Source organism: Hemiscyllium ocellatum, chromosome 3, assembly GCF_020745735.1.
Source record: "Hemiscyllium ocellatum isolate sHemOce1 chromosome 3, sHemOce1.pat.X.cur, whole genome shotgun sequence".
Classification (NCBI taxonomy): Eukaryota; Metazoa; Chordata; class Chondrichthyes; order Orectolobiformes; family Hemiscylliidae; genus Hemiscyllium; species Hemiscyllium ocellatum.
This window is the reverse complement of record NC_083403.1, coordinates 93468962-93496607: the sequence shown is the minus strand read 5'-3', so window position 1 is coordinate 93496607 and position 27646 is coordinate 93468962. Positions and strand designations below refer to the sequence as shown.

At 39.8% G+C, this 27646-nt stretch overlaps 1 protein-coding gene across 2 annotated transcripts in view; it reads right to left on the bottom strand.

Annotated features, from left to right (window-relative positions):
* Nucleotides 1–27646, bottom strand: part of lmbrd1 (LMBR1 domain containing 1) — a 282689-nt gene that overhangs the window by 124189 nt on the left and 130854 nt on the right. For both annotated transcript variants that reach the window (XM_060821284.1, XM_060821285.1), the window contains one exon: nucleotides 14718–14791. In XM_060821284.1, the coding sequence (XP_060677267.1) occupies nucleotides 14718–14791 (74 nt within the window). The remainder of the gene's footprint in view (nucleotides 1–14717; nucleotides 14792–27646) is intronic.

Sequence of the window (27646 nt, the reverse complement as noted above, 5' to 3'; positions counted from 1 at the left end):
TCATTCCTTAATCAAAGCAGTTAAAATGTATTCTAAAATTTGCTTCCTCCCACAACTGCTTAAAAATTATGAATTAACTAGTGGTGCATTCATTCATGTGGCATGTGGAAGCACAAATGTTCAGCACTGTAAATTAGTGGGATGTAGATTTTATCGCTGATGCTGTTGCATGATTAGAACTGAGAACATTGTTATTTTGCATTCAATCACACAGTTGTCAACAATAGCGTGAAGTTGGCCAGCATTTTACCACCCTCAAGTTGACAACTGCATTAATGGGCCCTCTTATGATGCAGTGCTAATGTCCCTGCCTGCTCCAGAGGTGTGTAATAATATCTCTGAGCAGGGTTAATTAGAAAAATAAATTAACTGCCCCACCAACCCAATCCAGAAGTATTCAAGCAACTGATTGTAGGAAACTGAATACACTTACAGTTTCTCACACTGATGAAAAGAGAACTTGGGGTCAAACAATATATTGGCACTATTTACAAAAATATTTTCATGTGGTGAAAATTAATACTACAGAACATTACAAGATTCTCATTTGATAGCTGTGGTCTGTCATATCCCAATGGATCAATTAAAAACTCTGGGCACAAATACAATTTTCTAAGTTATTAATGCACACTTTAAGGTGCGAGCATCTATGATTCTCAATCTGAAAGAACACTACTTTGAAAAATATGGTCATATAATGTGCCACATGAATGAATGCACTACGAGTTAATTCTTAATTTTTAAGCCATTGTGGGAGGAAGCAAATTTTAGAATACATTTTTAACTGCTTTGATTAAGGAATGAAGCGCTTGGTGTCTAAAATTGCAAATTACACAAAACCAGGTTGTGGAGATGACAATAAGTTGTACAGATCAGAGCAGGAGGTTGGAAAATAACACAGTCAAGTTAAATGAGTGGGCTAAACTATCCCACATGACATTCAGTGTCAAAAAGTGTGTGTAGTCCACTTTGGATCTAAGAAAGCTAAATTGAAACATTTTCTACTTGATGAGAGATCAGGTGATCCAGAGAACTAAAAAGATTTAAGTTGTCCATGCATAAGTCACAAAAGCAGGTACAAACAATATTCAAAGTGACTAGCAGAATATTGATCTTTATTTCAAAATGATTGTGGCATGTAGTGTGAAAATTGATCCTTCAGACCCCATCTAGTGTATTTTCGCACTTTACCTCAGGAAATGCAGACACTGAAGGGATATTGCAAGGAGTATTCTGGCCGAGATAAACAACATTTTGAATGACAAAAATGACCACTTTTATAAGCTGTGAGGAGACTGAATTTACTTGGATTGCCTCAAAGGGCAACTCAAGAGATGGAGGATGCAAGTACAGAATTTAAGATGATGGACTGTTAAGTTCCTAAGCAGATTGATATAAGAAGCGAGAAGGTATTGGAAGTTTAGGCAAATATAAAAATAGACAAATTCACTGATCTGGATGAGTTATAGCCCAAGCTGCTGTGGGAGATGAGGGAGGAAATTAACTGCCCATTCTGTACCGCTGTTCTTCAAGTGCTGCACAATTTTTAACTTGGGTTTTTACCTAAAGTTGTCAAAAAACTTTTTATCACCCTTCAATTGCACACTCACCTATCCCACCAGTCCTTTCTAGAATCCCAAGCCTGACTTCCGCCTGAAAAGGTGGTGATGAGCTGCCTTCTTGAACTACTGCAGTCTACCTGTTGAGGGTTGACCCATTATGCCATTAGGAATGGAATTCCAGGATTTCTGACCCAGCAACAACAAAGGAACAGCGATATATTTCCAGGTCAGGATGGTGAGTGGCTTGGAGGGGAACTTGATGGTAGTGGTGTTCCCATGTACCTGTTGTCCTTGCTCTTCTATATGGAAGTGGTCGTGATTTTGGAAGATGTTGTCTGAGGATCTTTGGTGAATTTCTGGCATTTGCAATCAGATAATTTCAAATGACTCTTGCAAAGTATGTTTTCGTTTCCCTTTGTGTGTAATAGACTTTAATGTTCTTTTGTTAAAATTACATTGGCAGATTCTTCTGAACAGACTTCCACAATAAACAAATTGCATAAGTAAATATCTATGATCTATCTAGTCTGGGTTCATTTTGGAATCGGACTTGTCCATTATTACCATCAAAAGTAAGCATTGACAATCCTTGACAATTAATGATATTGGCAACTCTTATGTGTTAATTAGTACCAATGTACATAAGCTATCTCATGTCACAATTCTCAGAGTTTTTACAGTTATTGCTGAGTCCTTGGTACTGTCTGGCATCGCTATTCTCAGCATCAAATTGATGCCCTAAGGTCACTGGACCCAAAATATTAACTTTGCTTTCTTTCCATAGATTCTGCCAGACCTGCTGGGCTTTTCCAGCAATTTATGTTTTTGTTTCAGATTTCCAGCATCTTTAGTTTTTTTTTCTTGATGCCTCAGGTGATGGATATCTGGGTTTAAATTGCTTGCCTAATTTGTTCTCACTGGTATATTGAAATGTTCCTTGTAAACAATTCAACTAACATACTAATCATAAAACCTAGAAAATGCTGTTTTTTCTCTTACTTACCAACATGAGTTTTATTTAACACCTCAAATTCTAGTCCTTATAAACAAAAGCCCTGCATATTGGGATTTCCCAGCAGCTTCACGTTATCTTAAAGTTTCAAGAAATTTGGGAGGAAAATACTTCAGAATGACCAGAAAATTAAAACAAAATCTTCTTGTCATGCCCTCCTGCTGATTTGCCAACTACCTAAATCCTGTCTTCCAAGCATCAAATGTCACAGAGTCAAACAGCACAGAAAACACACTGTTCAGTACAACCTGCCCGCGCCAATCAGACATCCCAACCTTACTTGGTCCCATTTGCCAGCTTTGGCCCATATCACTGTAAACCTTTCTGTTCATATATCCAACCTTCCCTTTTAAATGCTGTAATTTTATCTGTCTCCACTACTTCCTCAGGCAGATCATTTCATACACACACACAGAGTAAAAAAATTACTCCTTTGGACCTTTTTAAATATTTCTTTTCTGACCTTAAACCTATGCCCTCTAGTTTTGGACGTCTCCACCACAGGAAACAGAACCTTGGCCATTCAACCCATCCAATCCTGTCATGATTTTCTAAACCTCTAGAAGGTCATTCCTCAGCCTCCAATTCTCCAAGGAAAAAAGCCCCAGCTTATTCAGCCTCTCCCTATAACTCAAACCCTCCAGGTAACATCCTTATAAATCTTTTTTTGTAAATCTCAAGTTTAACAACATCCTTTCTATTGAAGGGTGACCAGACCTTTTTATTATAGTCAATGTATATATTCTCTACCATTTGATCAATTATTATGGTATGAGTATGAATATTTTGTTTGGAAAGTTTTTTGCTTGCATAATAGGCTAAAGTCTTTTATGCAAGTTTTACATGCTTTTATGAAGTAATATAGCGCCCTCTTAAGTTCAAGAAAAATGTCCTTGAAAGACTAAAATCAAGTGTACTTGTCCTCCTGACGAAAATAACTTCTCCCAATTCTATCACCAAAGTCACTCAGTGCAAAACAATATTCAAACTAATCCACTCATTTTGAATGACTGAGAAATCATCGTAGTGCTAGCAATGAAAAGAACATAGTTTTAGAAATGGAGACACAAACTGGTCCCATGACAAAGATCCTGGAGCTCTATATAGCACTGGATAGATGGCCACTTGCAATACCATATACCTGGAAAATCATTTCATGCATATGCATAGGAGGTAGGATGTGCATAGTTCTCATTTCAAAACACCAAGCTAAGTCTTACTGTTAAAAGGTGATGAAGTGAGCTTAATGAAGCAACAAAACTTTTGATTTACAAGATTTCTTTGAGGAAAAAATGAACTTTTCAAAGGATATTATGCCTTAGGGATGTTTCAAGAGAAACTTGAAGCAACATCAGTCATGCCCAGAAAGTGGAGCTGAAGAGAGAATTAGTGGAGGTATTTGAAACTGGGAATGGTTTTGATGATGGGATTGGAACATTTTCACCAGACAGATGACAAAAGGTGTTCTTGCATGACAAAGTCTTGAGTTAATGAGAAAAGCAGATTTAGTGATAGCTTCAAAATGAAAATGTAATGCACACTTCAGAGAAAACATGCAGGGCTACAGGATACACAACAGAACAGGAAATAACTGAACAGTTCTTTTGAAGAGTTTGCAACAGCGCAAGAGGTTCTTCTATCCTGTATGACTGTAAGATTCTAAGTTTTTAAAGTAACTGACTGAGACAAAAGTTGAAGCGAGACTTCAATCCTTAATCCTGTCAGAAACTACTCAATACTTGGATTTTCACCTGTTATTTGTAAAGGCATGTTAATATATTTTGAGAGTGAAGAGGGAGATGGCATGGGGCAGGGTGACACTAGCCACACGGACACACAAGAAGGCCGCTGAGCTGTCAGTTGGCCAACCTGACACACAAGATGGCTGCAAGATCACAATATGGCGAGAAACAGCAGAGCAGATAAAGACTCTGCCTGGGGCCACCAGAATGCCAGCACAATGTATTCACAACTTAGTTGATCAGTTTAAGACAGGCGGGGAGAGAATGCACGAGTAACCAACACTGCCCGCCAAAGTGTCCGGGTTCAGCGAACACCTCTTATAGAAATACTAACAGCTTCATACATACTCAGTACGGAATTCTAATAGCCAGGGCTGCAGTATTGTCCTTCTCAGAAAGAGCGATTAGTGCCCATTACTACAGCAATGGATTTCCATGCAGACATTGAAATTGGCAATGTCTACACTGAAACTGACAAAGACCAAATAGAAATTAACAAAGGCTGCACTGGAACTAATAAAGAACTATCAAAACTATCAACAATTCTGCAATGATTGCCATAAACAAACCATGTTACAAAGACAATAATCTTACCAATAACCTATTGTATCACAAGATGTAAGCTGAAAAAATGTGTTGCTGGAAAAGTGCAGCAGGTCAGGCAGCATCCAAGGAGCAGGAGAATCGATGTTTCGGGGATAAGTCTTTCTTCAGGAATGAGGAAGGTGTGCCAAGCAGGCTAAGATAAAAGGTAGGGAGGAGGGACTTGGGGGAGCAGCGTCGGGACTGCGATGGGTGGAAGGAGGTTAAGGTGAGGGTGAATAGCCGGAGAGGGGGTGGGGGCGGAGAGGTCGGGAAGAAGATTGCAGGTCAAGAAGACGGTGCTGAGTCCAAGGGTTGGGACTGAGATAAGGTGGGGGGAGGGGAAATGAGGAAGCTGGAGAAATCTGCATTCATCCCTTGTGGTTGGAGGGTTCCTAGGTGCAAGATGTGGCGTCGTGTTGCCATGGTCTGGCGATGGAGGAGGCCAAGGACCTGCATGTCCTTGGCAGAGTGGAAGGGGGAGTTAAAGTATTCAGCCACGGGTTCAAGTGTTCAGCTGAAACGATTCTCCTGCTCCTTAGATGCTGCCTGACGTGCTGCGCTTTTCCAGCAACACATTTTTCAGCTCTGATCTCCAGCATCTGCAGTACTCACTTTCTCCAATCACAAGATGAATAATAGTTTCTTGACATGTGCTCCAGTCGAGAGAAGACTTGCAGCAGACCACTGCTCTGTTGGTGTCTTTCTCTCCGGCTAGCTCCGGTATTTCCTTGTGCAATAAACTCTGTCATTAAACCCTGTTTCTGACTCCGAGACTGGCGTTTTTCCACACAACAAGAGTGACATAATTAAGCTGTCATGATGAAGAGATTTTAGAATGCAGATAACTTAACAGACATACCTTATACAAAGACAGGATTGGCTTGCAAGCAGCCAAAAGTCTGAGAGTTCTGGGATTCATCATGTGCAACATCACTGAATGTTATATTTTGGTTAGGTTTCTGAACTACAGTTAAAGACATTAAAGATCTTGTAATATGCTCGAGAAACAGATAAACTACATGCCACAACAGTAAACACAATTAGAGGTCAGAATGAACATTTTCCCCTCAGGTCTAGTTCTAAAATGCAAACATTAAGAGTACAGCAATCTAAAAAAATTAAGTCAGTCTGTGCACACAACTCAAACAAAATGGTCAGAACATCCCTTTTAAAAAAATCCTAAACTAAATGCAAACATCACCTCAATCAGGCAAGATTAATATTTACTTTGGCCAAAGTAAAATGTTGTCATTAATCTTTAATAAAATTCCAGTTGAAGCCTGAAAAACCTTGCAACTTGCTTATGTTAAAGCAGATGGCGAAGTAACAACCTAGTGATTATAAATCTTTTTAGAACTTCTGTCTCACGACAGAGGTCTTTTTGTTTCCAGAGCACTGCAATGCATCATCCAATATTTTATAGCTCAAATTATTCCCAGATGAGTAATTACAAATAATCCATGAGATTTCATAGCACACTTGTTGACTTTCCAACAGGGCCAGGAAGAGAATCATGGCCCGCGGTGCTTCTCCTGCTCAGGCCCCTGATTTTGCGCCAGTCCAAACATCTACAGCCTTCTCCTTCCACTTCAATACCTTTATTATCCCGTTGTTTCTCCCCATATGAACTGCAACAATTATTCATTCTTGTTTGGTGCAAAAACAAAAGAGGAAAGGTGGCTCAAATATGGTTTACAAAATAGATTAGTATTAGATCCAAGCAAGAGACAGATATAATGGGGAACAAAGTAACGGCAGACAAATTGAGCACACTTTCCATCTTCACAAATAACCACTCAAAAATGATAGAGAATCAAGTGTCTGGTGAGAGGGCTGAATTGAAAGAAATCAGTATTAGTAAGAAAATGGTGTTGGAGAAACTGATCGGGTTAAAAGATAAATCACCAGGATCTGATAATCTACATCCTAGTATATTAAAGGAAGTAGCATTAGAAATATTGGATGCATTGGTGCCATCTTCCAAAATTCTATGGACTTTGGAGCAGTTCCTACAGATTAAATGTAATCAAACTATTTAAAAAAACAGAGGGAAAAAAAGAATGACAGACCAGTTAGCCTAACATCATTAATGTGCAAATGCTGGAGTCTATTACAATAAGTGGCTTTTTAAAAAAAAATTTATTCATGGGATATGGACATTGTTGCCTGTACTCATTGCCCATCCATGTTGCACTTGAACTGAGCAGTGTACTAAACCATTTCAGAGGACTGGACAGACTAGATACAGGGCGGATGTGTTCGTTAGTTTGAATGTTTAGAATCAGAGGACAGAGTATCAGGATAAGAAATAGGCAATTTAGAACAGAGATGAGGAAAGGTTTCCTCACGTAAAGTTTACTGAGCATGTGGAGTTCTCTATCACAGAATATTGTGTCACAGAATATTGTGGAAGCCACTGAATATATTCAAGACATAGATAATTTATTAGAATTTAACAGTGTTGGATGTAGGAACAGAACTCAAACATGGCAATCAGACTGAGGATGAGCCATGATCATACTGAATGGTCGAAGGGTTGAATGGCCTACTCCTGCTCCTTGTTTCTATGAAACATCTGAAGCATTCTTACTTTTTCCACACCCCACCACCCACTACTGCATTCTAATTCATATCCTTCTCCCCTCGCAACCCCTGTAGTCTCCTATTCCTCCCCTAACTCTCCCTAATCACATTAAATTTTACGTTTCCAGCCTTGGAACTCTTCCCTGTCCAAATCCGCTTCTTTGATACCATTCCCTGTTGTGCTACACGGCCAATGAGACAGGCCCACTCCTCAAGTATGGGTCTGGCTGATGAGCTCTGTGATTCCTCCCTTTCTCCAAAATCTGATTTCCCATTTTCTGAGTTTAGAGATGTAACAACATTCAGAATTTAAACTATTACTACATAAAGAAACAAACTTTGTCTGACATATTAAACTTAAACTAGTGGTAAAACTAAGTTTTATTACAGAGAAATAACAACAGGAGATTAATATTAAAAAAAACACACCCCAATCTAACTTACAAACACAGTAACGACATTCTTTTTAAAACTATTACAAATCTAAATGAAAGATATGGCACACTGAATTTATCATTTATTATTTCTACTGACACATACAGTACTCAGTCCCATTTGAGCTTATGAAATTTCCATTAAATCTTTTCATTTAAGAAGTTAGAACCCAAGAGTTTTAAATGAAAGCTATAGCTGCTGTTTCCATTGAGCCAAAAGAACCACAGAAAGCCCAAGAGCCTGTTTATAAGGCAAATACATTAATTGCTTATGGTTAGTTATCAATGTGTGGGGATGGATGGATGGTGTCCCATATCTACAATTATTCCAACTTTCGATGTCAAATATACATTTGTTGAAAGCTGGCGCTAATGACAAACAATCTGTGTCAGTTTAGTCAGATATACATTCATGCCATCCATGGGAGAATGAACCAACACAATTATCTAGCAATAGGTCAATAAGTTATTGTACACTCAACCCCCCCCCCCCCCCCCTTGAAGATATACAATAATTGATTAGAGTAGTCACAAACACATCTTTTAAAGATATTTGCTTTGAGAGGAGACTCTTTGATTATGGTATGCAAGAAACTGCCTTAGCAAGGTACTTCAGCAGCATAATGGCTGTGAAATTTGAATTGCACGCCTAGGAGTTTATAGAATTCATGAAGGTGCAAAGCATACACAAATCTAAGATTTCTACATTCTTTCGTCTGTGGCCTCTTTCGTTCAACCACCATTTCCAAGGCTCTAGTATTAATAGGTGGCTCTTCAGCTATACTGGCCTAAGCATTGTTGCCTAATCAACAAACATGTCTTCTCCATTTTGCTTTAAATTGCAGCTTAAAACCTACCTGAATCATCACGAAAAGATTTTATAATCATATGAAATCATTTCACCATAAACACATTTGAATATTACTGAAAAATCACTCATCTTTGCTCTGTGCAGGGAAGTGGGCAGGAAGCAAACGTAGGTCTGCTCAATTGGAAAAATCTCAAAAAATGGTTTTCATTGACTTACTTCCTAAAACAAAAGCTCTCGTACTTTTATAAAAAGCCTCATTTTCCTTGGAAAACTAATCATTTGAAGAGGCAATATTGTTAAGCATTTTTGTAGTCCAAGATGCAGCATTCATTACAAATGGATCTTCAGTGGATAATGAGGAATCATATTTTAAGAAACATTGAAGGGCAAAAAGGGGACATGAGATAGCTTTGGCAAATAGAGTTAAGGAGAATCCAAAGAGGTTTTACAAATATATTAAGGACAAAAGGGTAACTAGGGAGAGAATAGGGCCCCTCAAAGATCAGCAAGGCGGCCTTTGTGTGGAGCCACAGAAAATGGGGGAGATACTAAATGAGTATTTTGCATTAGTATTTACTGTGGAAAATATAGGAAAATATAGACTGTAGGGAAATAGGTGGTGACATCATGCAAAATGTCCAGATTACAGAGGAGGAAGTGCTGATGTCTAGAAACAGTTAAAGGTGGATAAATCCCCAGTACATGATCAGGTGTACCCAAGAACTCTGTGGGAAGCTAGAGAAGTGATTGCTGGGCATCTTGCTGAGATATTTGTATCATTGATAGTCATAGGTGAGGTGCCGGAAGACTGAAGGATGGCAAACATGGTGCCACTGTTTAAGAAGGGCAGTAAATACAAGCCGGGGAACTATAGACCAGTGAGCCTGACCTCTGTGGTGGGCAAGTTTGTTGGAGGGAATCCTGAGGGACAGGATATACATGTATTTGGAAAGGCAAGGGCTGATTTGGGATAATCAACGTGGCTTTGTGCGTGGGAAATCATGTCTCACAAACTTGATTGAGTTTTCTGAAGAAGTAACAAAGAAGATTGATGAGGGCAGAACAGTAGATGTAACCTATATGGACTTCAGTAAGGCGTTCGACAAAGTTCCCCATGGGAGACTGATTAGCAACGTTAGATCTCACGAAATACAGGGAGAACTAGCCATTTGGATACAGAACTGGCTCAGAGATAGAAGGCAGAGGATGGTGGGGGAGGGTTGTTTTTCAGACTGGAGGCCTGTGACTTGTGGAGTGCCACAAGGATCGGTGCTGGGCCCTCTACCTTTTGTCATTTACATAAATGATTTGGATGCGAGCATAAAAGGTACAGTTAGTAAGTTTGCAGATGACACCAAAATTGGAGGTCTAGTGGACAGCGAAGGGGGTTATCTCAGACTACAACAGTATCTGGACCAGATGGGCCAATGGGCTGAGAAGTGGCAGATGGAGTTTAATTCAGATAAACATGAGGTGCTGCATTTTGGGAGAGCAAATCGTAGCAGGACTTATACACTTAATGGTAAGGTCCTAGGGAGTGTTGCTGAACAAAGAGACCTTGGAGTGCAGGTTCATAGCTCCTTGAAAGTGGAGTCGCAGGTAGATAGGATAGTGAAGAAGGCATTTGGTATGCTTTCCTTTATTGGTCAGAGTATTGAGTACAGGAGTTGGGAGGTCATGTTGCGGCTGTACAGGACATTGGTTAGGCCACTGTTGGAATATTGTGTGCAATTCTGGTCTCCTTCCTATCGGAAAGATGTTGTGAAACTTGAAAGGGTTCAGAAAAGATTTACAAGGATGTTGCCAGGGTTGGAGGATCTGAGCTACAGAGAGAGGCTGAACAAGCTGAGGCTGTTTTCCCTGGAGCGTCGGAGGCTGAGGTTTACAAAATTATGAGGGGCATGGATAGGATAAATAGACAAAGTCTTTTCCCTGGGGTTGAGGAGTCCAGAACTAAGGGGCAAAGGTTTGGGGTGAGAGAGAAAAGATATAAAAGAGACCTAAGGGGCAACGTTTTCATGCAGAGGGTGGTACGTGTATGGAATGAGCTGCCAGAGGATGTGGTGGAGGCTGGTACAATTGCAACATTTAAGAGGCATTTGGATGGGTATATGAATAGGAAGGGTTTGGAGGGATATGGGCTGGGTGCTGGCAGGTGGGACTAGATTGAGTTGGGATATCTGGTCGGCATGGACGAGTTAGACCAAAGGGTGTATTTCCATGCTGCACATCTCTATGACTCTAGTAAAGGAATAGACTGGACAAAACTTTAACAAAACCTAAAAAGCAAAATCAACATTTTACTGGAATACACAAAATATATTGTGAATATGCAAAGTTCTGATTTTAGAAGTTACACACCAGCCTCTGTAGGTATTTCAGACTTTTGCATTACAGATCATCTTAATTAAAAATGAAGAATAACAAGATCCTAATTGTGAAGCCTCAAATTAGACATGGCTTAGTGAAGAAAGGGATAGAATAAATGCTGGTTATTCATGATTGTAAAGCGAAACTGCTTTGAATAAATAACATCATGCCCTAACAATGATATCCAAAAGGCTTTTGACAAGATGCCATGTAAAAGACACATCCAGAAGGTTAGATCCAAGGAGGTTAAAGGTAGAGTACTGACTTGGTTAGCGGATTGGCTAACTGGAAGAAAACAGAGGAGTTGAATAAATGGGTTCTCCTCAGAATGGCAAACGGTATCTAGTTGGGTGCTAAAGAATTCAGTTCTCAGACCTCAACTATTTACAGTCTATATAAATGATCTGCAAGCAGGGACAAAGTGTAACATGGCAAAATTTGCAGTTGATACTAACACAGATGGGAAAGCAAGCAGTGATCAGAGAATAAAGAGTTAACAGATGGTTATTGATAGGCGAGCAGAATGGGCCAGAAACTGGCAGATGGAATTTTAATGTAGATAAGTGTGAGGTTGCTCATTTTGGGGCATATAAAAGGGCAAATTATTACTTAAATGGAATCAGATTCAAAGTGCTTCAGTGTGCAGGAATCTGGGAATCACTGATTGCATGAATTGCAGAAAACGGGTATGCAGGTGCACCAATATTAAGAAAGACAAATGGAATCCTGGCATTTATTGCAAAAGGATTGGATTATAAAGTAAAAAAAGTGTTGTTACTATTATATAAAGTATCGGTGAGATTACACCTGGAGTACTGTGTCCCCTGTTTTGGTCTCCTTACTTGAAGAAGGATTTGAGGTACTGGAGGCAGTTCACAGGAGGTTCACCAGATGATTCCAGAGATGAATGGGCTGTCGTATGAGGAGGGATTGAATAGTTTGGACTGTACTCACTGGAGTTCAGGAGAATGAAGAATGAAGGAGGATCTGATTAAGGTATATAAAATGCTAAATGAATAAGGTGGTTGTTGAACAGATGTTACCCTTGTGGGACAGTCTTGAACAAGTGGTTATAGGGATAGAGGGAGAGGAGGTAGGTTCAAAGCTGATGAGAAGACATGATCATGTTAAATGCAAAGTGACTCGAAGGGCTGAATTGCTAACTTGCACTCCTAGTTCCTATATTAGAATCAGAGAGATGTACAGCACGGAAACAGACCCTTTGGTCCAACTCGTCCATGCCGACCAGATATCCCAACCCAATCTAGTCCCACCTGCCAGTATCCAGCCCATATCCTTCCAAACTCTTCCTATTCATATACCCATCCAGATGCCTTTTAAATGTTGCAATTGTACTAGCCTCCACCACTTCCTCTGGCAGCTCATTCCATACACGTATCACCCTCTGTATGGAAGAGGTGCCCTTAGGTCTCTTTTATATCTTTCCCCTCTCAACTAAACCTTTGCCCTCTACTTCTGGATTCTTCCACCCCAGGAACAGACTTTGTCTATTTATCCTATCCATGATTTTATACCTCTTAAATGTTGGGTAAATGCCAGTGTTGTAGCTGAACTGGAACAGCTTGGCTACGGTGCAGCAAGTTCTAGAGTTCATGTCTCCAAAGCTATTGCTGAAATGTTGGCAAGACACATAGCTTTTGTAGTATTCAGTACTTCCAGCCATTTCTTTGCTATTTGTTTCACAGTTGTCAAAGAATAGTTGGGCTTTTATACAGTTTATTCCTTTCTAAGAAATGTTGCATATGACACACATCCTTTCCTTAATTGTCAAGTGTATGTAAATAGGAAAATAACAACATTCCACAGTGGATGTGTTCTATTTGAATTTCGAAAAGGCTTTTGACAAGGTAGCACACAGGAGTGCTAAATAAGAGCCCACGGTGTTTGGGGAAAGGTGTTGGCATGGATAGAGATTTGGCTCACCAACACAAGGCAGAGTGTGGAGATGATGGGGTCTTTTTGAAAACTAGTGTAGTTCCGTAGGGGCCAGTTTGGGACCACAATTGTTCATGTAACACATTAATGAGCTGGTTGAAGGACACGACAGCATTGTTGCTGAGTTTGCAGATGACACAAAGATAGGAGGGACAGAATAGTGCTGAAAAGGTGGGGAGGCTGCAGAAGGAATTGGACAGGCAAGGAGAATGGGCAAATAAATAGCAGATGAAATACAATGGGCAAATGCTTAAAAAATCTGAAGGACAAAGGAGTCCTCATTCAGGAACGTCTTAAGGTTAACATTCAGATTCAGTACATAGTTAGGAAGGTAAATGCAATGCTGGCATTTATTTTGAGACGGGTAGAATACATGAGCAGCAGGGTACTGTTGAGGTTGTATTAGACTGCATTTTGAACAGTGCCTTATGTTTTTAGGAAGGAACAATTGCTGGCATCAGAGAAGATCCAGAGGAGGTTCACAAGAATGACCCTGGGAATGACGAGCATGTCGTACAAGAATTGGTTGAGAACTCTAAGTCTGTTCTTAATGGAATTTAGAAGAATGAGGGGAGAATCTCAATGAAAATTGCAGAATACTAAGAGGCCTGAAAACAGGAGGGTGGAGATGATGTTTCCACAAGTAGGAGAGACTCGGACCTGAGGCAACAACTTCGGACTGAGGGGACAACCCTTTAGAACTGAGATAAGGAGGTATTTCTTCAGCCAAAGGGTGGTGAATTCTTGTAACTCATTGCCACTGAAGGCTGTGGAGGCCAAGTCATTGAGTGTATTTAAGGCATAGATAGATATGTTCTTGATTAGTAAAGGGATCAAATGTTACAGGGAGAAATTAGGACAAGAGGGTTGAGAAACTCTTCAAGTATGATCAGATAGCAAAACAAACCTGATGGATCGATGGTCTAATTCTGCTCCTATGTGTTATGATCTTATGGATGAACAAGGACCAGGAGGTGTAGAAATTATGTTCTGAAAAATCAGATCCTAAAAGTTTTTCTTGTTTTCTATAACCTTCTATGTGGGTGTCGCTCACTTGGAAGAAAAGAAAAGTGTGTTTGCATGTAAAATGACCAAATAATTTAATGTGCTGCAGAACACCTTTTTATTAAAACAGCGTTACATTTTTGGTTGTATCAACTCGAAGAATTTCCACAGCTAAAATAGCATGTCATGGCAATGATATGCCCAAAATATGTGAAAGAACAGGAGTCAGTATGTATGTTCAGTATCATTAAGCCTTTACCATTATGGACGGCCTCCAAATGAATTAATTGCGAAATAGCATATATTCCTGAGGATGATTCAGACTTAAGTATACCTCACTGACGACTAACCAAGACAACAATTCATTCAAAAGTTGCATTTGGTGCTGCATCCATTGAATAGAAAGAAACCTCACCTTTCTTGTCAAATACACACACTACCACAAGTTCGATGTTCACAATACCAATTTTTATTTTAAATCCAGGAAGCTTTTGGAAACTCTTCATGCTAACTTATGCCAAATTGTGCCACCCTCACTCATTCCCAAAGCCTTTTGTTGTCCCCATCCCAATCCGAATTGTACCTCATACCATCTCTGCAAACTCAAGACATCAAATAAAATGTTAATGAGGCAGCAAGTCAGTCACTTTTACTTACTGTGTAAGTTATCACTGCGAGCATACCAATCAAGGTTAAGGTGCTTATGGAAAAAGACAAAGCAGCCAAACCATCTGCAAACAAAATACATAACAATAAATATATTAGCTAGAAATAGCAGCTTTATTTTAGTTTCCACTGTACAGTTTTAAAAGTAAATTTCCTGCAGTTACAGACTGCCCCTGTAGCTGGTCATGTTAGTGAAAAGTAAACAACCGAAAAATATATAATATTTCAATTTGTATGGAGTAACCCAGCTAATAAAAGCATTAAAAGAAAACAAAAAAAATTAAATATCCTGCAGAAAAATAATTCTCCTAAAATACTGACAGTTTATCTTTCTGCAAATGCTGGCAGATCTGCACAATATGTGCAGCATTTTCTGTTGTATTCTACAAAAGATTAAAAGCCTGAAAATACCATGTTAAAATGCCCCATCAGATTTATTATGAAAGGATAACATTCAAAAATAAAGCTTATTACAAAAACAAAATAACAACTTTGGAAGAATCCAGAATTATCATTTGCTACCTTAATTTGCCATGGTGGCATGATTGCAATGTCTTGGCCATCTATCTGAATACCTCTGATTGCGATAGCAGGTAGTTTTCAGCAAACTGAAGAATCAGATCTCACTACCGAAGCAGAGAATGGGATACAGGAGGCTTAAATTAAATCTGTTGTCATTTTGTTAACAGTGATTGATCTAAATGATGTATGATTTCACTTGGAACATCTGGCCTGTCAAGCCTTCTCATCCAAGTCGTTTATAAAAATCATGAAGAGCAGAGGCCCCAAAACAGATCCCGGCAGAACACCACTGGTCACAAGCTCCAGGCTGAATACTTTTCATCTACCATCACCTTGTCTTCTCTAGGCCAGGCTATGTTTTATCCAGACAACCTGATTTTCCTGTATCCTATGCTTTCTTACTTTCTGAATGAATCTATCTTATCAAACGCCTTGGTAAAATCCATTTACAGCATATCCACTTCTCTACATTCATCAATGTGTTTGGTCACATCCTCAAAGAATTCAGCAAAGTTTGAGAGGCATGACCTGCCCTTCACAAAGCCATGCCAACTATCTCTTATCCAGCTATGCTTTTCTAAAAAATCATAAATCCTGTCTCTCATAATCCTCTCCAATCATTTGCTCCAATAATTGGACTAGAGAATAATTCTCAGTGATGTCCCTATTCTCTTTCTTTGAACAAGGGAATAACATTTGCCACCCTCCAAACATCCTATTCCAGTGGACAGTGTGGATGCAATTAGTATTACTACTTTCCTCTCCTACTTTATCTCTGCTCTCTGATAAACCACACATTTTCACTTTCAATTCCTTGCCCCAGAAATTAATTCGAAATCCCCTCTATTTCCCTACAAATGTCATTTACAAAAACAATGGCCCAGAATGGTTCAGGTAGACAACAGATATTCTTCATGATATCGCCCCACTTTCTCCAGTAATGGTGCCAGTGGCCCATAAACTAGAACCTACTTCTCTCAAACCAGTCTTCAAGCCATGTATTCATCCCTCCAATACATTGTAACCTTTGCAAAATACATGCAGCTCAGGTAGTAATCTGGAGATTATAACTTTTGAGGTACTGCCTTTAAACTTAGTGACTAGCTCCTCATGTAGAATCTCTTCCCAATTCTAACCATGTCTTTGGTTCCTCTTCCATGGATCACAACCACTGTTTGCTTCCCCTCCCATTTCAAGTTCCTTTCCAGCTCTCAGCAGGTGTCACGAACTCTGGCACTGGGCAGTCGCACAGCATCTGGACTTCTACACTTTGCTGAAGAGAATAATGCCAAGCCATTTAATATACCATCTATTACTACTATTACATTCCTTGTTGCTCTCCAACTTGAATAGTTACACTTACTACCATGTCATGGTCTGTTTGTTCATCCACCCTATAGCCCTTGCTCTCATTCACACATGCTCAGAGTACTGAAAATCAATTGGACAACTGCACAGCCTGACATTCGTGTCCTCTGGTCCCTTTACTTTCCTCAATCACATTTAAACCCACTTCTCTCTGACCAATGAAAATCAGAAAGATCACAAATCAGAAGTTCTTACTCCAAGAAGAATTATTGCTCCTTTGTCCAAAAATCTAGGTAACTTTCCTCCTCCCTGGTGCAACACAATGTGAATAATTCAGCATCCAGTTCAATAACTCTGAGCCAAAGTTGCACATTCAAACACTTGCTGTTCTGAACCACAATGGTAACCAGGAGTTCACAGATACCGCTGACTTGACACATCCATCTGTCCTGCCATTACTGATAACTTAATAATTTAATTCCTTAAAACTTATGCTGTTGTGTAAAGTAGCAGGTCAAAACTGATTTCTATAAGAACATGAAGGTAATGAACAAGGAACAAAAGCCAAAAGGGCACTAAGAAACTGCACCTAGTTTAAACTACAGTGCAATACATATTGTAATATCTCAGCAGACAATGTAAAGCAGGCCTTTCTTCGTCAGAAGCACCAGGATGCTGCATAGATACCATGCACAGGGAAAAATAGCTCAGCCCTATTTTAGAATCAAGTGCTACTTCAACCCCTCACAATATCTGCAGAACAAGCCTGGACAGGGAAAGAATCGCCCAAAGGTTTAAACATGGCAAACACTTGCCATTTGTCAACTGTCAGAAAGACACGAGCTGAGACTGAATTATCCTACACTAATATATCTCAAATAAATGAAAGTGTATTGTCTTATTTCATGTCATAACTGAAATACTAGAGGTTGCTTAATCAACAATAAACACGTTTGGGAAACTACAGCATCCAATCAAACATTATTTCTTGATATGAGTCAGAATTTGAATGTATTGATCCAGTGAAGTAAGATTTTAAACTGCTTTGAACAGCAAAGAAATTAAAGCTAGGAATGAGGAAATTTATAGTCTTTGATATAGGTGTGATTGAAAAAACTATGTTAACACATGGAGACTTTGTCTCAAGTTATTTTACACAGCAAGAAATAGGCAACAAATCTTAAGATTCTAGATCAAATCTGAACAAACCTACAAAATTTAGAATTGGCAGGTTAGATACTATTGTACAATTCCTCAATAAGGTCTGCTTTATGGCCTCAGAGATGTATACTATACCAAGGAAATTGGAAGTCAACATGGAAAATAAATAAAATCGAGATGGAAACGGCATCATGGCACTTTACAGCATTACCAAATGAGCTGATCTCAGGATCATGTGTTTTCATAAAGTTGTGTGGTAAATGTAGATGATACGTTAATGGTTGTCAAAATGAAGCAGAGAGCAATGGTTACAGTCAGAGCAAGTACTGTCCAATCTTAGTTTCAGCTTAGAAACAAGGAGCAGAAGTAGGCCAATTGATTCCTTGAAACTGTTTTGACATTCATTATGATCATGGATAATCATTTACTTCAATATCATAATCCCATCCTCCCCCATAGCCTTTGATCCCTTTAGCCACAAGAACTATATCTACCTCCTTCTTGAAAGCACAATCTTTTGACCTCAAACGCTTTCTGTGGAAATCAATTCCACAGGTTCATCACTCTCTGGGTGAAGAAACTTCTCATCTCAGTTGTATAGGTTTTGATGCTTGACCTTAAACTATGTCCCCTTATTTCAAACTCCCCCATCATAAGGAACATCTTTCCAACATTTAAACTGACTAGTCCCTTTAAAATTTATAGGTGTCTTTGAGATCCCTCCTCATTCTCCCAAACTCTAGTGAATACAATCCTAACCAACTAAATCTCTCCTCATATGTCAGTCCTACCATCCCAAGAATAAATTTGGTAAACCTTCACTGCCCTCCCTCTATAGCAAGAGCACTGGTCCACAATTTCCTGTTTTCCAAATAGTGGGGTTACATTAGATACCTTCTAATCCAAAGTTCCAAAGTCTAATGAATTGTGGAAGATGAGCATCATTGCATCCACAATTTCTAGGGCCACTTCCTAAGGAACTCTGGGATGTAGACCATCAGGCCTTGGGGCTTTATCAATCCTTCAATCCCATCAATTTCCCCAACACCACTTCTGTACCAATACAGATTTGCCTTCAGTTCCTCTCTCTCATTAAATCCGATATTCCCCATTTCTGCTACATTTTATATGCCCTCCTTTGTGAAGACAAAAGCAAAGTATGAATTTCATTCATCAGGCATTTCTTTGGTTTCCACTATAAAGTCCCCCTATAGAAATCTTTACAGTACATTCTGACATTTCCTGCAAACTTACTCTCATACTCTGTTTTCCCATTCTTAATCAACCCCTTGGTCCTCCTGTGCTGACTTCTCAACTATTCCCAATCCATAAATCCATTATTTTTTCTTGCCAATTTTCATGCCTCTTTTTGCACCGAATACTATCTCTAACGTCCCTCATAAGTCATGGCTTGGCCATTGTTCTCTTTGCAGTTTTGCTTCAGACAAGAATAAAAACTTTTGTAGTGCACCCATTTGCTCTTTGAATGTATGCCATTGCCTATTCACTGTAATTCCTTTCAGTAAGATTTCCCAATCCATCATAATCAATTCACAACTTTGTAGTGCCCCTTATTAAAATTCAGGATCCTAGTCTCAGAATCAATAACATCACATTCCATCTTAATGAAGAATTCTACCTTATTATAGTCATTTTTTCTCCAAGGGGTCTCTCACACTACATTACTAATAATTCCTTTCTCACCACATAACATCCAATCTAAGATGGCCTGTTCTCTCGCTGATTCCTCAAAGTATTGGTTCAATAAACCATCCTGTGTACACTCCAGGAATTCTTCCTCTATGGTATTGTGACTAATTTGACGTGCTCAACCTACATGCAGATTAAAGTCATACATAATTATGAACGTTTCTTTGTTACTTGCATCTCTGATTTCCTGTTTAATGCCATTCCCAACATCACCACTACAATTTGGTGTTCGATATACTATCTGTAATGCTTTTCTCAATTCTATCCACACATATTCTATATTACCTGAGCTAATATCTATCCTCAATATCATGTTTCTAACCACATTAACCAGAATTGAAACTCCATCGCTGTTTTCTTTTTGTCTGTCCTACCAAATACTTTCTGGATGTTCAGTTCCCCTCCCTGGTCGCCCTGTAGTTATGTGGCTATGATCCCAAACAAATCATACCGCTTACAGCTATTTGCATGATCAATTCATTCATCCTATTTCAAATGTTCTGTGCATTCAAGCACAAAGCTTCAAGGTTTGTCTTTTTAGTGCTATTTGTATCATTCCTACATTTTTTACTGTGGTCTTCCTTGATTCTGGCCTTTGATTCCGCTGTTTATCACTTTTCTTATTCTCCTTTGTCTTTTGTTCTTCTTCTCAATTCCCCTTCCTCAGACTCCTTGCATAGGTTCCAAATCCTCCCTCAATTTAGTTCAAACCCTCCCCAACACTATAACAAAGACTCCCCCCCCCACCTTGGGCATCAGTCTCAGCCTTGCCCAAGTGAAACGTGTCTGGACTGTACTGTTTACACCTCTCCCAGAACCAGTCCCAGTGCCCCAGTAATCTGAAACTCTCCTCCTCTTTAATCACATATTCATCTGACGGATCCTGCTATTTCGACTGACTAGCATGCGGCACTGGTAATAATTCTGCGATCACCACCTTTGAGTCCAACCTTTCAGCTAGTTCCTAACTCCCAATATTCTGCTTTTAGGACCTCATCCATTTTTCTACGTATGTTATTGGAACCAATGTGTACCACAACAACTGGCTATTCATCATCCCCCTTCAAATGTCCTGCAGCCACTCTGTGGAACCCTTGACCCTACCATCAGGGAGACAACATACCATCCTTCAGTCTCATTTTCAGCCACTGAAACATCCCTATCTATTCCCCTTACAATTGAATCCCTTACGACTATTGCATTTCCAGACTTTTTGTTCATTCCCTGTGCAGCAGAGCCAACCATGGTGCCAGGAATTTGGCTGTTGCTGTTTTCCCCAAGAGGCAATTCCTCTCTACAACATCCAAAGCGGTGCATCTGTTTTTCAGAGGAATGGCCAAAGGGGATTCTTATACTGCTTGCCTAGTCCTCTTTGCCCGAAGATTTTTTTTCTAGTATTTTGTTATGATTTATACTGCATTTCTCCATAACGCAAATCAGTCTCATTGAAGCAAAATCTCAGGAAATGTGCTTTGCTCACAAAGGCTTGTTATCCTTAAATTCATTAACAATAGAATCTGTTGTATCTGTCACTGGTAAATTAATACCTGCCTTCTTAATATACAATACCACTGCATTACAAGAGACTGATAAAGAATCAAAAATTTAGGCTTTGAAAAAAAAAGGCATTTTGATAAGAATTATTCTTTTCCCTCCAGCTCACAATGATCTAACTTGGGCTAACTTATCAAGTCTGACAATAACAAACTGCAGTTCATAATAGTGATGATGAGTGCATAAAAATGTTGCTTCCAGCATTGGATGGGGTGCCATACACACTGGAGAAAGCATAAGCAGAAAGAACTGAAATTAATTACTGAAAATTACTGATGCTTCAGTTACTTTATAAATCTTTCTACAACAACTGGTCAAATACATTTTGCCATGCAACTTCAAAACATTACTGCAATGGCATATACAATCAGTATTGGAAGGGAAAATAATCACAGGCATGCAATGAACCAGCCAATTTGCTGGAAATGATGCCTATCTAAAGACTTGTGTGCAACTGAAAGAAGTTTGGCAGGTGTCTTAAATCAAGTTGCTGATGATAAATCAAAGACATTGAAGGGCCCTCTTGCGGTGCAGTAGTAGTGTCCCTACAATTAGACCAAGAGGTTCAAGTCCCACCTGCTCCAAAGGTGCGTAACATCTCTGGACAGGTTGATTAGAAAAATAAGTTAATTACAATTAAGGAAATTGAGTGCCTTCATGTGGCACATGGTAGTGTCCCTGCCTCTAAGCCAGTTCAAGTCCCACGGGTACCAAGGGTGTGCAGTGCCACCTTTGGCCCTCTTGCGACACCCCTCGACTAAGAGGTCCGGGTTTAAGTCTCACCTGCTAAAGTGGGGTGCAATAACATCTCTCATCAGATTGATTAGAAAAATATGTGAAATAAAAAAAATAATAAATTTAAATGAAAGAAATTCAATGAATAACTTGTACAAAAGCTTTCCAACAGTTATGTCATTTGTATGGGAAATCAGATTCTCACCTTTTATAAAAGGCAAAGAACAAAAAACAGTACAGCAATGGCACAGGCCCACTCAACCTGCGCCAACATTTAACACCTTTCTTAACTAAATAACTGTTGTCTCCATGCTGTCCATATCCTTCTATTCCTTGCCTATTCATGCATCTGTCATGTTGTGTCTTAAATGTTGCCTTTGAGTCTGCTTCAATTACTTCCTCTGGCAGCACATTCTAGGCACTTCCCACTCTCTGTGTAAAAACCTTGCCTCTCATATCTCCTTTAACTTTTGCCCTTTTATCTGAAACTTACCCCTAGTAATTGACATTTCTACCTTGGGAAAAAGACTCTTGACTATCCATTCTATCTATGCCTCTCGTAATTTTGTAAATTTCTAACAATTGCCCCCCATCCTCCGGCATTCAAGTAAGATCAAACCAAGTTGGTCTAATTTCTCCTCGTAGCCAATATCCTCTAAACCAGGCAACATCCTGTTAATCCTTTTCTGTAGGAGAAAGTGAGGACTGCAGATGCTGGAGATCAGAGCTGAAAATGTGTTGCTGGAAAAGCGTGACAGGTCAGGCAGCATCCAAGGAGCAGGAGAATCGACGTTTCGGGCATGAGCCCTTCTTCAGGAATCCTTTTCTGTAGCCTCTCTAAAGCCTCTATATCCTTCTGGGAGTGTATCACATTTAAGTGCACAGGTAGAAAATTGTTTCTTCGCTACCAAACTCTACCACCATGGCAATAAGTGCTTTTTCATATTTTGCCTGCTACAGAAAAATTGAAATCAATTTTCATCAAGCCGAGGATGGATTTGTGTAGTAGACAATAAATTAATCCAACAAGAAAACATGTAGAGTCTGTATTGCAAATCTCTTTGCACGGACTTTGTTACCTTGCCACGAACACAACAAAGTCAGCTTTGTCTTTTGTTGAGGTAAAAACAATGACTGCAGATGCTGGAAACCAGATTCTGGATCAGTGGTGCTGGAAGAGCACAGCAGTTCAGGCAGCATCCAAAGTGCAGCGAAATCGACGTTTCGGGCAAAAGCCCTTCACTTTGTCTTTTGTTGCATTGTCAGATAGGCACATTTTGGGTTCATAAGCCTAGTTGCTCCTTTTAACAGAGATCCGTATAACCAGAAATCTTCAGAGTCAAGTGATAACACTATGTGTAATGTAAAGCCCGTGCTAGACTACCTATGAATACTTTGCGTGTTTCATTACTTAGCCTTTAAGAAGTGTCAATGAGAACACGTATGTCTGCACAATGTCAACAAATTGTATATCTATTAGATACAAACAATATTTTTTGAGGCAAAGCAAATTAAGAGAAACAGGTTATAAACTTATGTTGAGAATGCACATATCAGGATGTGTATATATCTGTTAGAATATTTGATTTAGGACAGCACACTTTCAAAAACAGTGAGAAATAGCATTTTGCGAGTTTTAGAAATCTACAAAAATTGGTGACCACAGTCATTACAGCTAAATGGATAAATCTCATCATGGTTCAAGCTGGAGCCAATGTCAATGTGTTCAAGTCTCATTCTGCAAGAGCTGCAGTCCTGTCTAAAGTTAATTTCGCTATGATCGCAGTAATAGGCACTCTGTAACTCATACTTTTGACTAGAAAGTTGTGAGGTTTAATAAAGACTCATACTTGTGAGAATCAGATTTTCAGAACTGAAGAATTTTGCTATTTTTGATCCTCAGGAGAGGGATGTTTTCATTTTCACATGTGCCTCCACTCAAAACACATGAAAACATGAAACAGAGAGCGTTTGGCATCATTGTCACTACCGTCTTACATATGTACCAGTCAATGGACTGCATTAGAAGTGTTAATTTGACTAGATTTATGATTCATGCATTCTGAGCAAATTTTAAAGGTAATAGCATCTGAATATTTATTTTCAGTTAGCAATGCAAGTCTACAGCTTTGCTTTAAAAATCCTACATTATTTTGAATGGTCACCATTTCAAAATAAAACTGAAAAATCAAATGAGAACTTACTTTATTTAACGTTTGATCACGATTTGATATTGAAGTAGTATTGAAGTGGTGTACATTAGCTGAAGCTTTATCTGTATCCTCATAAACAGACAACAGATGTATGTTTCTAGTATACAACTCCATAAATTACTACTCATGAGAAAAATTTGTAAAAGTCGACTTTAGTTCTACCACTTTACAAATGGATTTCTGGATTGCAACAACAGCTCACTCAAAATATCACTGCTTATATCCAGTTCTTTACTGTCTTGCAAGCCCATTACTCCTATCCTCTTAAACCTTTAATGGTTTCTTATTCCCAATATACCAAATTCAAATCTCACATAATGTTACAGCTGTACAAGACATTGGTAAGGCCACATTTGGGGTACTACATACAAAGCTGGTTGCCCTGCTACAGGAACGATGTTATTACACTGGAAAGTGTGCAAAACGATTTACAAGAATGTTATAGAGACTTGAAGGTTTGAGTTATAAGGAGAGGCTGGATTGGCTGAGACTTTCTTCCCTAGACCGTAGGAGGCTCGGGGTGGCTTAATTGGAGTTTATAAAATCATGACAGACATAGAACAAGGTGAATGGCAAAGGGTTTGTCCCCCGGGTAAGGGAGTCCAAAACTATAAGACACAGGTTTAAGGCGAGAGGGCAAAGCTTTAAAAGGGACCTGAGGGGCAACTTCCTATACACAGGGTGGTGTGTGTATGGAAGTAGTTGAGGCAGGTACAATTACAACATTTAAGAGGCATTTGGACAGATACATGGATAGGAAAGGTTGAAAGGGATAGTTCAGTTTATGAGACTTGGTCGGCATGGACGAGTTGGACCAAAGGGTCTGTTTCCCATGTGGCATGACACTGAGTGGGTTTTAGATATTCATGGTTTCTCTCTATCTTACAGAAACAATTCCACCCATTCCCAAGCTTAATACATAAATCTGTTGTTTTTTTCTAATCTCAGAATCTGACCAATGTAATCTTCTGTTCTCTCCTGTTTCAATGACAGTGAAGGGTTTAACCATCTTGCCCACACTCCAAGCCCTTAAAGAATGGATCAAAACTCTTGAGCTTCTTTTACTGCTGCTTATGCATTCAGTCATTCAGAAAATAACTTGAATTTGAAAAGTGCTTTCATAGCCTTATGTCCCACATGACTGAACCAATGAAGTTCTTTGCAAGTGTCATACTTCTGTGACAGGAGTAAACACCAGCCAATTCGTGCAGCAAATCTATAGAACTGCAGTGAGACAAACGACTAAATAACATTAACTGAGATATTGATTGCTGGGACAAGAAAATAACAACTGAAAATGTGTTGCTGGAAAAGCGCAGCAGGTCAGGCAGCATCCAAGGAACAGGAAATTCGACATTTCGGGCATAAGTCCTTCATCAGGAATGAGGAAAGTGTGTCCAGCAGGCTAAGATAAAAGGTAGGGAGGAGGGACTTGGGGGAGGGGCGATGGAGATGTGATAGGTGGAAGGAGGTCAAGGTGAGGGTGATAGGCCGGAGTGGGGTGGGGGCGGAGAGATCAGGAAGAAGATTGCAGGTTAGGAAGGCGGTGCTAAGTTCGAGGGATTCGACTGAGACAAGGTGGGGGGAGGGGAAATGAGGAAACTGGAGAAATCTGAGTTCATCCCTTGTGGTTGGAGGGTTCCCAGGCGGAAGATGAGGCGCTCCTCCTCTAACCAGAGGACAACACTCTCTCAAACCGGACTCCGGACTACGTTCCGACCAACAAAATTTGGACCCAACCAGGACAACCTGTACCTACAACAGATCCGAAGCCTCCAGCAACAGACCTCCCTCTGGATGCTCCGCTCCACCCTTGCAGCCATGCGTCGCTACTTACATTCCCTGCAATCAGCCCTAACCCAGCTCAGGACAACACTCTCACAAACCCCTCCAACCCAACCTCCACTCCCGGCACCTTCCCCTGCAACCGCAAGAAATGCAAAACTTGCGCCCACACCTCCTCCCTTACTTCTCTCCAAGGCCCCAAGGGATCCTTCCATATCCGCCACAAATTCACCTGCACCTCCACACGCATCATTCATTGCATCTGCTGCACCCGATGTGGCCTCCTCTATATTGGGGAGACAGGCCGCCTACTTGCGGAACGTTTCAGAGAAACGTTTCCTTCCACCTATCACATCTCCATCGCCCCTCCCCCAAGTCCCTCCTCCCTACCTTTTATCTTAGCCTGCTGGACATACTTTCCTCATTCCTGATGAAGGGCTTATGCCCAAAACGTCGAATTTCCTGTTCCTTGGATGCTGCCTGACCTGCTGCACTTTTCCAGCAACACATTTTCAGCTCTGATTTCCAGCATCTGCAGACCTCACTTTCTCCTACAAGACAATAACAGTCCTGTTCTTCTTTGAAAAGTATTACAGGACTCCATTTAGACTTGATATCAGTGTATGGAGTGGGTCAAATCCCTGTGCTAGTGATCTTGACAATAGGAATGCCCTCAGTACAGTTGTTAAACATATATTGCACCCTTCTATTTGCCCTTAAGTTTGCTACTTCCGCACCGTCATTTGCAAAACAACTTCATTTGTTGCAAGTTATTTTCTTTGGTATCTTTCTATTAATCTTTATCAGCAAATCCTAGTTACATACTAACAGAAATAAAAGTTTTGTCAAAGTCAGTGTATGGTTATAACCAGTCATATAAATAAGCCTGTGAAATTATGTTTTACCAAAAATACTGCCTTTGATACCAAAATATGACTCAACAGTATTTCTAAGATTAAAATAGTTTCTCAACAAAATTTGGAGGAGCATATTCATTAAGTTGGATGTTGATCCACTGAAGTAAATTCGGTATAATGAGACAAACTACTCTGCAGGTTAACACCATTACTGATTAGTAGCATTGGCTAACTGATAACTTTATTCCAAAAGTGATCATGGCAATCACTGGCAAAGGAAGAAAAATAATCTTCGTATCAGTTAAGTTGACTCATAGGAAATACTGGCAAATCAACTTTCAACTTGCATGCACACTAAGGGTGAAATTCAGTGATGGCTTCAAAGGATAAATCCTTTCCATTCCATTTTGCGTCAGTTTCACTGTGAGAAGCTACAAAAAGTATATATATTCCACACCAGACGTCAGATCTTCAGTTCATCAATGAGCACAACATAGGAGTATACTAAATTTCACAAATTGATTACAGATCCTTCGGGTTAGGTATTTTTAAGGCAAATTAGTGATTGATGTAATACTGTGACCCTGTTATCTAGATGTATTTAAGACTTAAGACCATAAGACACAGGAGTGGAAGTAAGGTCATTCAGCCCATCAAGTCCACTCCGCCATTTAATCATGGCTGATGGGCATTTCAACTCCACTTACCAGCATTCTCCACATAGCCCTTAATTCCTTGTGACATCAAGAATTTATCAATCTCGGCCTTGAAGCCATTTAGCATCCCAGCCTCCACTGCACTCTGCGGCAATGAATTCCACAGGCCCACCACTCTCTGGCTGAAGAAATGTCTCTGCATTTCTGTTGTGAATTTACCCCTCTAATTCTAAGGCTGTGCCCACGGGTCCTAGTCTCTTCGCCTAGGATCCTCAGCCGTTCCTCATTTTTAGATTAGAGTAGATTACTTAGTGTGGAAACAGGCCCTTCGTCCCAACAAGTCCACACCAACCCGCCGAAGCGAAACCCACCCATACCCTTACGTTTACCCCTTACCTAACACTACGGGCAATTTAGCA